This window comes from Mytilus edulis, chromosome 9 (genome assembly GCF_963676685.1).
Source record: "Mytilus edulis chromosome 9, xbMytEdul2.2, whole genome shotgun sequence".
Taxonomy (NCBI): Eukaryota; Metazoa; Mollusca; class Bivalvia; order Mytilida; family Mytilidae; genus Mytilus; species Mytilus edulis.
The window spans coordinates 84,288,875-84,299,751 of record NC_092352.1 but is presented as its reverse complement, the minus strand read 5'-3'; the positions used below and the strand labels follow the sequence as shown (position 1 = coordinate 84,299,751).

General features: G+C 32.4%; 1 protein-coding gene and 1 long non-coding RNA gene across 3 annotated transcripts in view; one reads left to right on the top strand and one right to left on the bottom strand.

The window, feature by feature from the left end:
• The window catches only part of LOC139489213 (uro-adherence factor A-like), a 43,883-nt gene extending 37,253 nt beyond the window's left edge, over window positions 1-6,630 (bottom strand). Inside the window, exons 1-3 of one of the 2 annotated variants that reach the window (XM_071275421.1) lie at window positions 6,554-6,630; window positions 3,477-3,596; window positions 158-229 (exon numbers count right to left, since the gene is read on the bottom strand). In XM_071275421.1, coding sequence (XP_071131522.1) covers window positions 158-229; window positions 3,477-3,491 — 87 coding nt within the window. In that variant the 5' untranslated portion in view covers window positions 3,492-3,596; window positions 6,554-6,630. Of the gene's footprint in view, window positions 1-157; window positions 230-3,476; window positions 3,597-6,326; window positions 6,403-6,553 lie in introns of those variants that run through there. The other variant, XM_071275422.1, reaches the window with a different exon arrangement.
• Window positions 6,631-8,218: 1,588 nt separating this feature from the next.
• Window positions 8,219-9,319, top strand: LOC139489219 (uncharacterized). The gene is made up of 2 exons (XR_011656165.1): window positions 8,219-8,357; window positions 9,116-9,319. It is a non-coding gene; the product is annotated as an uncharacterized lncRNA (long non-coding RNA).
• The last annotated feature ends 1,558 nt before the right edge of the window (window positions 9,320-10,877 follow it).

The window sequence follows — 10,877 nt, the reverse complement described above, 5'->3', positions numbered from 1 at the left end:
TGTATAAAATGTTATGATCAATACCCTATATTTTGTGTATCAATAAGGTTGCGATAAGTCTTGGAAGATTTAGATATCAAGTCAGTAACAAAAGGTTTGATTTCATTTTATGCAATCTTTACCCAAAAACTGGACAGACAAGTGAATAAATATCAACCTGTAATTTCTTTTCCTTCTTCTCTATCTGTTTCTTTAATGCTAGATATTTCAGATATTTCTCACTTATTTCCTGAAACAAACAAAAAAACAAAACAATCACTTTTTAATGGAAAAGCTATTGATATAAAAAGTTTTAAAATTTTCAACAAGGACTGTATGAACACCATGACCACCAATAAAATAAAATAACTATTTTTATTTCACTTATAAATTGATTTATACAAAATTCTAAAATGTCTTAGGGTTTTACTTGTATGGATGATTCTAACAAAAAAAAATCCAGCACAGAAAAATGCATTGTATAGGGCAAAAAAATATATATTTTTTTTTGCTATTTGATTATAATATGTTTATCTTAACTTGTGTACTTAATTACACCTTATATAAGAATGCTGGATTTTGATTGGTTGATACCAGTGTATTTTTCATATTTTCTACCATTATTTCTTATTTCAAACAAATTTGCATGTTTTTCACCACTGCCGGTGAATTTGCTTAAAATTCCCCTCTATGCCGTGGTATTTCAGGGATCTCCATGGATGAAAATTGAACGATGGAGGAACTTTCACCATTACAAACCGTGTCTTTGCTGTACAGTGTAGCAGGATCGGAAGTATTTTATCCCTCCATACAAGGAATAGTGAACATGCTAAATCATTGCTTATTTAAATTATATTTATTTGAATTTTCATTATAGAATAAGAAGTATCAATATTTTCATTTATTGCCGTTTTTAACCATTCAAATGCCAAGTCTTCATGGTCCCCCTTAGTCGAGAATGACCAAAAGCTGTCATGAAGGTCCTCATTAAGATTTCTTGTATTTTTGGTAATTGTTATGGGGGTTAAAAATCATATGATGTGGAGCTTATTTTTCATGGACACTGTCAAACTCAGAACCCATTACCGGTATGGCTGATTTGCAGCAACAACAAAACGATTCGTACGGGTTATGTAAAAGGTTAAAGAGATTTGTAAAGCAAAAATTGACAAATGAAAAGGTTTTTAATGACTTTATCTGGCAAATTGATGCTGTGCAACATGCATCTTTTGAGTCTGAATAGAAACCGGAAACGCGGATGTATCAATTTGATTGTAATATACGAAATGAATTCGGAATTACGATACGATATTCCTTTACAGGAAATATTTAAGTTTTTACTTTTAAACTTTTAAAGTAATTCTAAATTATCGTTACAGCAGTACTCGAGTTATTTGCAATGAAATAATATTTACTGTTTTGCGTCTTATTGTGTACTTCTTACAAAAGGGGGATGCTGATTGCATAAGTCAAAATAAAGCACGTGTTCGACTTGTTAAACTGTTTTCTTTTTAACTGGATTATTAATTTATTTATATAATCTAAATTGTCATAATCATTTGCTGAAACTTAGTTGATTAATTCGACAAATGGATAGTATTCTCCTGTCTGGTTTGTTGATCTACCTGTATAAGCTCAGGTACAAGTGATTAGCGATTTTAATCCGGATATCCCGCAGGCGTTAGAACTGTATTGGATTATAACATGAAAAGCCTAAGGGTTATGCAATTACATGCATTTGATTATAATTGATAAAAAAAAATGGCGTCGGGCTGCAAAAAACGATGAAGTTTTGAACGATGGCGGAAGACAATTTAACGATGGCGCAAGACATTTGAACGATGGCGGGGCGCCATCGTTAAACAGGCCATGGAGATCCCTGGTATTTGCCATTTTGAATATTCCTTTTTTATCCCCGCGTTCCCCCAGTATTATGATAGTCTCTTCTTATACTCAAAATTATGCATTTATAAACATGTAGACATACATGGATACCAGCTTACAAGTAAACAAATATTTCCTTTCACCAGTACAGAGTTTCAATCAAAATCTGTTCAGTGTAATTAAACAAATTTATTACATTGATTGCAATGATTTATATTAATTTCCCAGTTAAACAAAAACCGATAATTTAATATGTGAAATAAACATGGTTATTTCACTCTCTCACGTCATACAACAATAAGCGTTGTCAAGACGTCGATAACGTCGGATCAAAACAAATTGTGAATGCGTAGGGAAAAAGTATAGTTCCTTACATTTTCTAAATTAATTTCATAAAAAAGCCATTTGCCAATGAAATAAAAAGAATAACTAATTAAGAATTCAAATATCGAAAAATATTCAACTCGTGATCAAACAACACTGATAATTAACTCATGCGCTATGGGCATTCGTGAATTAATGTGTTGTTCGGTCATTTGTTGAATATTTTTCTCTATTTGAATTCTTCGATTAGTTGTTCTATAAATATCATGTATTGAGGGGGGATTTGCAAAAAATACCAGTCTTGGGACCAAATTTCTCTTGCCTAGCAGCTTACGAAAATTTAACAGTCTCTCGAAAGGTATTTTTCACATGCACCCCTCCGTAACATGATATATCTGTTAAATATATATATGGATATCTATTTTAGGCTGTTTGTTTGTTATCTATATCAACCACACTTGCATTTTACATTGTAATGCATTATTTTTATTTAAAACTATAGTTTCTTTTATCTACATGTACATGTATATATATTACTTTAATTATTAAAATTGTTCTTTATTTCGTTTTTTTATCTCATTGTTTACATGTATATCGTCGCTGGGCTTCTTAAATGTCGTATATGACTTTTTTGGCTAAAAATACTTTTTGACACCAAGGGTCAGGGCGGGAGGAAATCTTTGGGTTTACAAAATAGCATACAGTTAGACCAATCAAAATTAGTGAAATAAGACATATCACAAAATTGCCAATGTCAGTTGTTTGTAAAGTTTGCTTCCAAAATGTTGTATGAAAACTTGAAAATCGTTGTAGAATGGCTTTTGGAAAAAAAATAATTGTACATTTCTTTATTTCTTTGAAAATAACTTAAGTTCTTGGAAATCCAGAAATGTCAACGCTTTTATTTCACTGCTATTAACAAAAATGTTCAAGTTCACATACGACATTTTGGAAGCATGCATTTTGCAAAAATTTTCAAAGCCTGTTTGTGAGAAATTTTTTTCTTGAAATTTTTTTAATTTACAACATTTTAGAAGCCCAGCGACGATATGATATTGTGATTTTTTTTATGTTGTAATGTTAATGCCCTTTTTGGTCCATAATTGGCTATAAAATCTTCTATAGTTTTTTGGACAGGCGGCAGGAAACATGTATATTAATTATCAAGTTTATCATGTTTATTTGGCCTTTTAACAATAGAACTAAAGTATTTTTCTTTTTCTGAATATTATGCAGCAATAAACTCTTACTCTTACACTCATATTACTATTTACAACATGTAGTTTTACCTTTTTTCCTTCCATACTGTCTTTATCTGCTTCCTTGATTATCCTGCACAATTTGTTGTTATTACTGTACCACAGTATTATATTTTACATTCACGTGCATATGGTGTGCTAGTGAAATCTCTGTAAAAGACATGTCAGAACAAAAATATTGAAATATGAAACTAAGATTTTGTACGTATTTTTTATGTTGTTTAGGGTCAAAAAGACTCATACTTAATAATTATACAGTACTCAATAATTAAAACTAGTCATAACAAAAAATTTGTATTTAAAGGGTTCCACGGAACCCAGTGTCTGGCCTACTTTTTCTTTATGAATCCAATAAATGTTTCAATAACTGCAGACTGTATGTAATATTCATGATATTAACTGGAAGAAAAAATCCATTTATAAGTAAAATACAGATAAATTGTCCCTAATATTTTATTAACTGTGCATTTGCATTCAGATGTCGCAGATCAAATTTATTTGTTTGTAGTGTATTAATGTACCTTTTTTGATTGAGTTAAGCCTGCCAATTGATATTTTACCGTGTGTTTTTCTATGTTGTGAAGTTATACTATTGTTTCAGAAAAAGGGAGAAGGTTTGGATCCATTAAAACGTTTAATCCCGCTGCAAATGTTTGCACCTGTCCTACGTCAGGAATCTGATGTACAGTAGTTGTTGTTTGTTTATGTAATTTATACATGTTTCTCGTTTTTTTATTTTATATAGACCGTTGGTTTTCTCGTTTGAATGGTTTCACACTAGTAATTTTGGGGCCCTTTATAGCTTGTTGTTCGGTGTGAGCCAAGGCTCCGTGTTGAAGGCCGTACATTGACCTATAATGGTTTACTTTTTTGAAATTGTTATTTGGATGGAGAGTTGTCTCATTGGCACTCACACCACATCTTCCTATATCTAAATAGGTACAAAATTTTAACAAAATTTCCTTCTAGATACTAACTTTTGATCATAAACAATATTCTGTCTAAGTTTGGTACAAATCCAGGATAGTATAAGAAGGTTATTAAAAAATTTTAAATATTAATCACAGAGAGAATGTTATGTTTCCTGGTAGAAAAACTAAGTCCATTTGTAAGTAAATTATGGGAAAAATGGAATTTTAATTTTGACAAAATATACTTTTCCTTCTTCTGGATACTATCTTTTCAAGAACGTTATTAAAATTTCAAAAACTTTAACCACAGAGTGAAATTTATATTTGTGGACACAGCCCACGCTGACGGAATGTAGGATCGCTATGTCTCGCTTTTTTGACTAAAGTTGAAGGTTCGACAAAAATTTACCGGTATCAGGTCCGTTCGCGCCCAATATACTTTTGCAACCTACATGTTCTCACCTCACGTTTGCCCCCCCCCCCAGTCCGTTCGCACCCTTCACGTAAATTTAAAATAGCCTTCCAAGACGTCATAATTATTTGGACTAGTTCACGCCCAATTATTTTTCGAATTTCAGTTGAATTATTAGATATTTTTTATACTGCTAATTGGTATTCATACACAGCTAAATTTGGTGTTTAATATTGTTAAGTTTTTAAAAATCATGATTGCTGTTTTAACTTGCTTTGATCATGTTGATGTAAATGTAACACTGCATGTAGCTTGGTATGAGTAAAACTGAATATTTCAAATAAAAAACATGAAATATAATTGTTAACAGTTTCATGAGCTTGGCTCCTTTGATCTCATGTGTGTTTCACTTTGGACAAGTTTTTTCAACCAGAGACAGAAATATGTCTCTGATTCAATACATTAAAAAAAATGTTGTCAGAATCTCACTTAATTAGAAACAATGAAAAAAATATATTTAAAGCAATACACTCACCATGCTTACCATTTATTCAACACAAAAAAAAAAACGTTGCCAGAATCGATATTTTTTAACTAGAAACAATGAAAGAAAAAAAAATACACTAAGGGAACAATCATTTGATTTTTATGGGGGGGCTAGGATGAAAAATTTTGTCCTGCATTTTTTTTTAGTTGTAATCTCTGTCCTGCATTTTTATTTTTCACTCTATTCTGTCCTGCCTTTTTTTTTTTTTAGTTTATCCTGACTTTTTTTTACCTAAATTGTCATCCTGACTTTTTTTTTTGCAAGTGTCTCATCCTGCCTTCTTTTTTAATCAAAATTTCTGTCCTGCCTATTTTTTTCAAATTTCATCCTAGCCCCCCCCCCCCCCCCCCATAAAAATAAAATGGTAGCTCCCTAACCACTAAAACATGATTATGAATTATTCAACACAAAAATAAAATACTAGTTGTCAGAATCTGAATTTAATTAAAAAACATGCGAAAGTGTAGGGTGATAAAGTGAAAGGGGGCAAACGTGAATGAGTGGGAACGTGATTAGGCGCGAACGGACCTGGATTCAAATTTACCACCCTCACCAACCACACTCCACAGACACTAGTCCCAGGCCAACCCTTTTGTGAGAAATTTTTGGTTGGTCGTATAGGGAATCACTAAAACGTGACGGAGGTGTGTCTCCTCTTAGGCAGTCAGTAGACCCCCCCCCATAAAAATAAAATGGTAGCTCCCTAACCACTAAAACATGATTATGAATTATTCAACACAAAAATAAAATACTAGTTGTCAGAATCTGAATTTAATTAAAAAACATGCGAAAGTGTAGGGTGATAAAGTGAAAGGGGGCAAACGTGAATGAGTGGGAACGTGATTAGGCGCGAACGGACCTGGATTCAAATTTACCACCCTCACCAACCACACTCCACAGACACTAGTCCCAGGCCAACCCTTTTGTGAGAAATTTTTGGTTGGTCGTATAGGGAATCACTAAAACGTGACGGAGGTGTGTCTCCTCTTAGGCAGTCAGTAGACCCCCACCTTAAAAAAATTGCTGGATTGGCCACTGGCACTGCATTGCCATTATTTGACAGAAACAAATGCCTGTGCTACAAACCACAACACCCCCCACCCTCCCCCCCCTTTTTCGAACACTTCCCTCTAAAAGTTTATGGCACTTTTTTTCTCAAGTCTACACATGAGTTAACTCTCAAATAAAAGAAAGGAAGAGTTTTCATTGATGATACTAACAAAAACAAAATCCTTACTATCAAATATTCCCGCAAAAACAAAACAGTTACTTCCATGCATGCTCGCATGCGCTCTAATGACTTCCGGTGTAAAGAAAATGGATGTTGATTAACAGATGAAACCAGGCCTCCCTAACTTCCGGATAGGCGCCATATTGGAAAAAACTGTTGTTACTCAAAGAGGTAAGTCGTCAATTTGAAATGTTGAATTAAGAAAATCGAGCAAAGCAATTTTATATTGGATTAGTTTTTATTGTACTGTGAGTTAAAAATTTTGATGTTATCATATTTTTATAAACAAAATTATTATGGTTATTGAGAAAAAGTTCAGCATTGCCAAGAATGTTGCGAAAACACATGTCTGATAAAACCAAGTCTTGGTTTTATGAATTTTTCACAATTGCTCGTTTTTTGATAAGAAATTTCTTTAAATTAAAGGTCCGATAGAAGTTTAATAGGTTTTTGAATGTTTATACGACAACGTCATTGCAGATCGAATGCAAATTATGCATTTTGACGCACATGTTATGCCGCTTCATTGTTATTCAAATGAGCTATCATAACCGGTTGTTTGTGTACTTTAACACACATGATATATCATTGAAAACGTGTAGGCATTGTATGGTATGATTATTTCTATATATCTGTAATTTGAACTATAATTGCTAACTTCAATACATTGTTACATGCATGTACTTTGACAGAGAGTTGTCTCATTGACAATCATATACATGTATACATGTACATTGTATATGCCATCCTTATCTTCTTATTTATATTTTTAATACACACATATATATATATATATATATGCCTGTTTAATGATATGAGTTCAAACAAGTATCAGTTTCAATTTAAACAAGTATCAGGTGTTGTTCATTTTAATATCATTGGACTTGAGTTGGGAGGACACAATTTAAGAACAATTACTCTGGGGGGGGGGGGGGGTCTTTTCAAGCTTGAAAATATGTGGATAGATCAGGAAAACTATAAGAAATTTGTGATTATATCAATAAACTTCCAATAAGGGAGCTACCATTTGATTTTTATGGGGGGGGGGAGGCTAGGATGAAAAATTGTGTCCTGCATTTTTTTTTTAGCTGTAATCTCTGTCCTGCCTTTTTATTTTTCACTCTGTTCGGTCCTGCCTTTTTTTTTTTAGTTTATCCTGTCTTTTTTACCTAAATTGTCGTCCTGACTTTTTTTTTTGCAAGTGTCTCATCCTGACTTTTTTTTAACTCAAAACTCCTGTCCTGCCTATTTTTTTCAAATTTCATCCGAGCCCCCCCCCCCCCCCCCAAAAAAAATTAAATGGTAGCTCCCTAACTTCTTCGTCTTTCATCCTTCTTGGTGTGACAAGCTGTTTTTATCAATCTTTTTTTACACATTGGTGTTCCACTCTTTTATTGCAGAGCATTATTACCCACATGAAACCCAAACAATATAGGTAAAGGTTACATTTTCACCTATGTATCTGTATTTGCAATTTATCATGTTGCAAAACAATATATATCCATCATTTGTGAAGTTATTTTACTCTATATGTGTCCTTTAGCTACCCTACACCATGTACACTATAATATTTATTTATGCTTTGAATGATCCAGTACTTTATAGTCATGTCCATATATTCATATTATGTCTTCGTATAATTTCAGTCAGTGGAAATACATAGAATCAACATCCTAGCTGATTTTGCAATTTTTCATACAGACTATGAAAACACTGCTGTAGTTCTTTGATTCTTTAATAAGTTGTACATGTTGTTGTGATGTAACAAATTACTTTTCATAAACTGCATGTACAAAATGAATGAAAGAAGGTAAGATATTAAATTACACCTACATGTACGAAAGATGGAAAAATCTGCAAATACATGACTTAATTTCACATGCAACTTTCTCACAAGTAAAAGTAACTATTTGAGACTAACTTTAATATCTTACCTTTATAAATTTAAAAAGATAGAGCCAAACTGCATGGAAAAATGTGCTGGAACAGTTTACTTTTAAAATATTGATGTACTTTGTAATGAGCACCATAGGCTGATCCAGGGGGCTTGATGAAGCCCTTTTGTTGGAAAAAATTTTGTTAATTATATTGGAAATCACTGAAGCATGACTTGAGAGCGGCCCCCTAAGGTCAGTCAGAGTACAAAAAGTTATGGATCTACTAATATAAAATACCTGACACTCTAAAATAAGAGAATAAAACAACCATAATTTTTTTAATAGTTTACAATCAGGACTACATCAACATTGACCTTCTTCATTTTTGGGGTCAAATGTGACAGGGCTGCCACTTTTTAAGAACATCATCGATTATTTCAATTACATTTTGAGGTTGAAATGCTTTTGTAAAATTTAGTTACACATTTATGATCATTTGATAAAGCTTAAAACAATGTAAGCGTTTTGTTTTAAACTTTTTTTTATATCGGCACTAAAATGAGAAGTGTTATAATTGTCTTTAGACATTAATATATAATTCACATTTAATTTGTACTTTTAAATTGCATATTGTATTGTTTTTTTTATATTGGAATTGTTTTTCACTACATGTATAACATTATAATTTCAGGATAGAATGCAAAACTGGTGAAGATGAAGGTTATAATTGTGATCTACATATTGATTGATTTGAAGCAGATTTTGTTTTAAGAGTGAAATAAAAAAAAACAGTGTGTTTTAGAAAGATGTTCAACTATTAACACAACAACAAAAATATTCATTGTTTGACTGAGAGATAAATGAATATAAGTGTAAATAAAGAATAGACACTTCATTTTCTTTTTCTATTCACACTTTTCAAGTAGCTATATTACCTAGCTCCAATTTCTCATATTTATTAAACCCTCTTTCCAAATTTTTTGCAATCTTTGGTAATATTATTCAATTTGGTGGTTCTGAGATATTGGTCAATGTATCTAGTGCTGACAGTTCTTGTTGTTTTTTGTTTGACTTTTAAGATACATGGTCCTAGGATAGGCAAAGGATACAGTATGAATGCAGATATCCCTGTCACATTGATCATTATGGTGTTTTTATAGGTAGTGTTGTTTGTTGGTGTAAAATCATGATCCCAACACATCTAAAAATGCAAGTGTCAAACAAATAAAACTTAATATAACCAAAAGCAATCAGAGTTTCACACTACTTACTTAGAACTAGGTCATACAGAATGAGAATGTGGTGGGCTTACACATACTGTAAGTGCTAAATTCTCCCGTAACTTGGGTCGGTGTAACAGCTTAACATTTAAGAACAAACAGTTGTCACACAGAAATGTCACCCTTATGATAAATAAAAATATGTGGTAAGATTGCTAATGATTGAAAAAGACAACAGAAACCAACTGAATCTACTAAAAAAAATAATACTCATTTGTGTTCCTGCATGCAAAAGCTATCAAGTCGATAAACCCTGAACATGGGCTGGTCTAAAAATCTAAAAAATCTCCATGGGAAGAAGATATGCTTCAGTTAATACAATCCAATGCAGATCTAGCATTTGAAAAAGGGGTTTATAGAGGGGTCCCCAACCTAGACGAAGTTTGGAGTGGAACCTGTAAAAATATTGACTGACCCTAATGAAGCATTTATTGAGGGGAGCGGGCACCCTGACTACCAAGTTTTATCCAGCCTCTGACAACTGCATCCCAAATATTATAGACATACGGTTTATGGTTACATTACTGACTGCAGCTGGAAACAACAAAAAAGAAAGATGAGTATGTATGTCAGCTTCTTATATTTCTTGTAACATGCTTCTGGGTGAAATCTGCCTCATAAAGTTAATGGGACGTGTTTGTCAAGAAAAGGACACATTTGTTTTAAAGAAAATTCGAGTGTCTGCATCTTTGGCAAAATGTTTGGTTGATATACAAAAACTAAACATTTAGCACGCCTATGTGTTTTCAAGATGTGTTCTTTCTTGAGAGAATTGACGTGGGAGTGAATTGGAAACTCCTAATTCCTGTATCCGTATTGTTTAATAAATATTCACGATATTGAAAGTTGTTTTGTCGGCAGCGAACGATAACATTTTCTGGAGTAACACCAGCGTCTATATCGATAATTACTACAATGTGTAGTGAACAACAAATGAATAGAGCTCTATTGTTGATATATAGATATTTTAAAACTCCCAAAAGGGATATAGAATCTTATTCTTAATCTAGAGGCATTTTTTATAAATTCCTACCTGTTTCTTATGTCCACCTTCAAATCGTCATAATTAAACAGAAATCATCAAAGATCTGCAGTTCAGATTTAATAAATATACAAATTATTGAATAGAGGACACAACACATATGTATATATATACAACTCGGTCTAAGCATC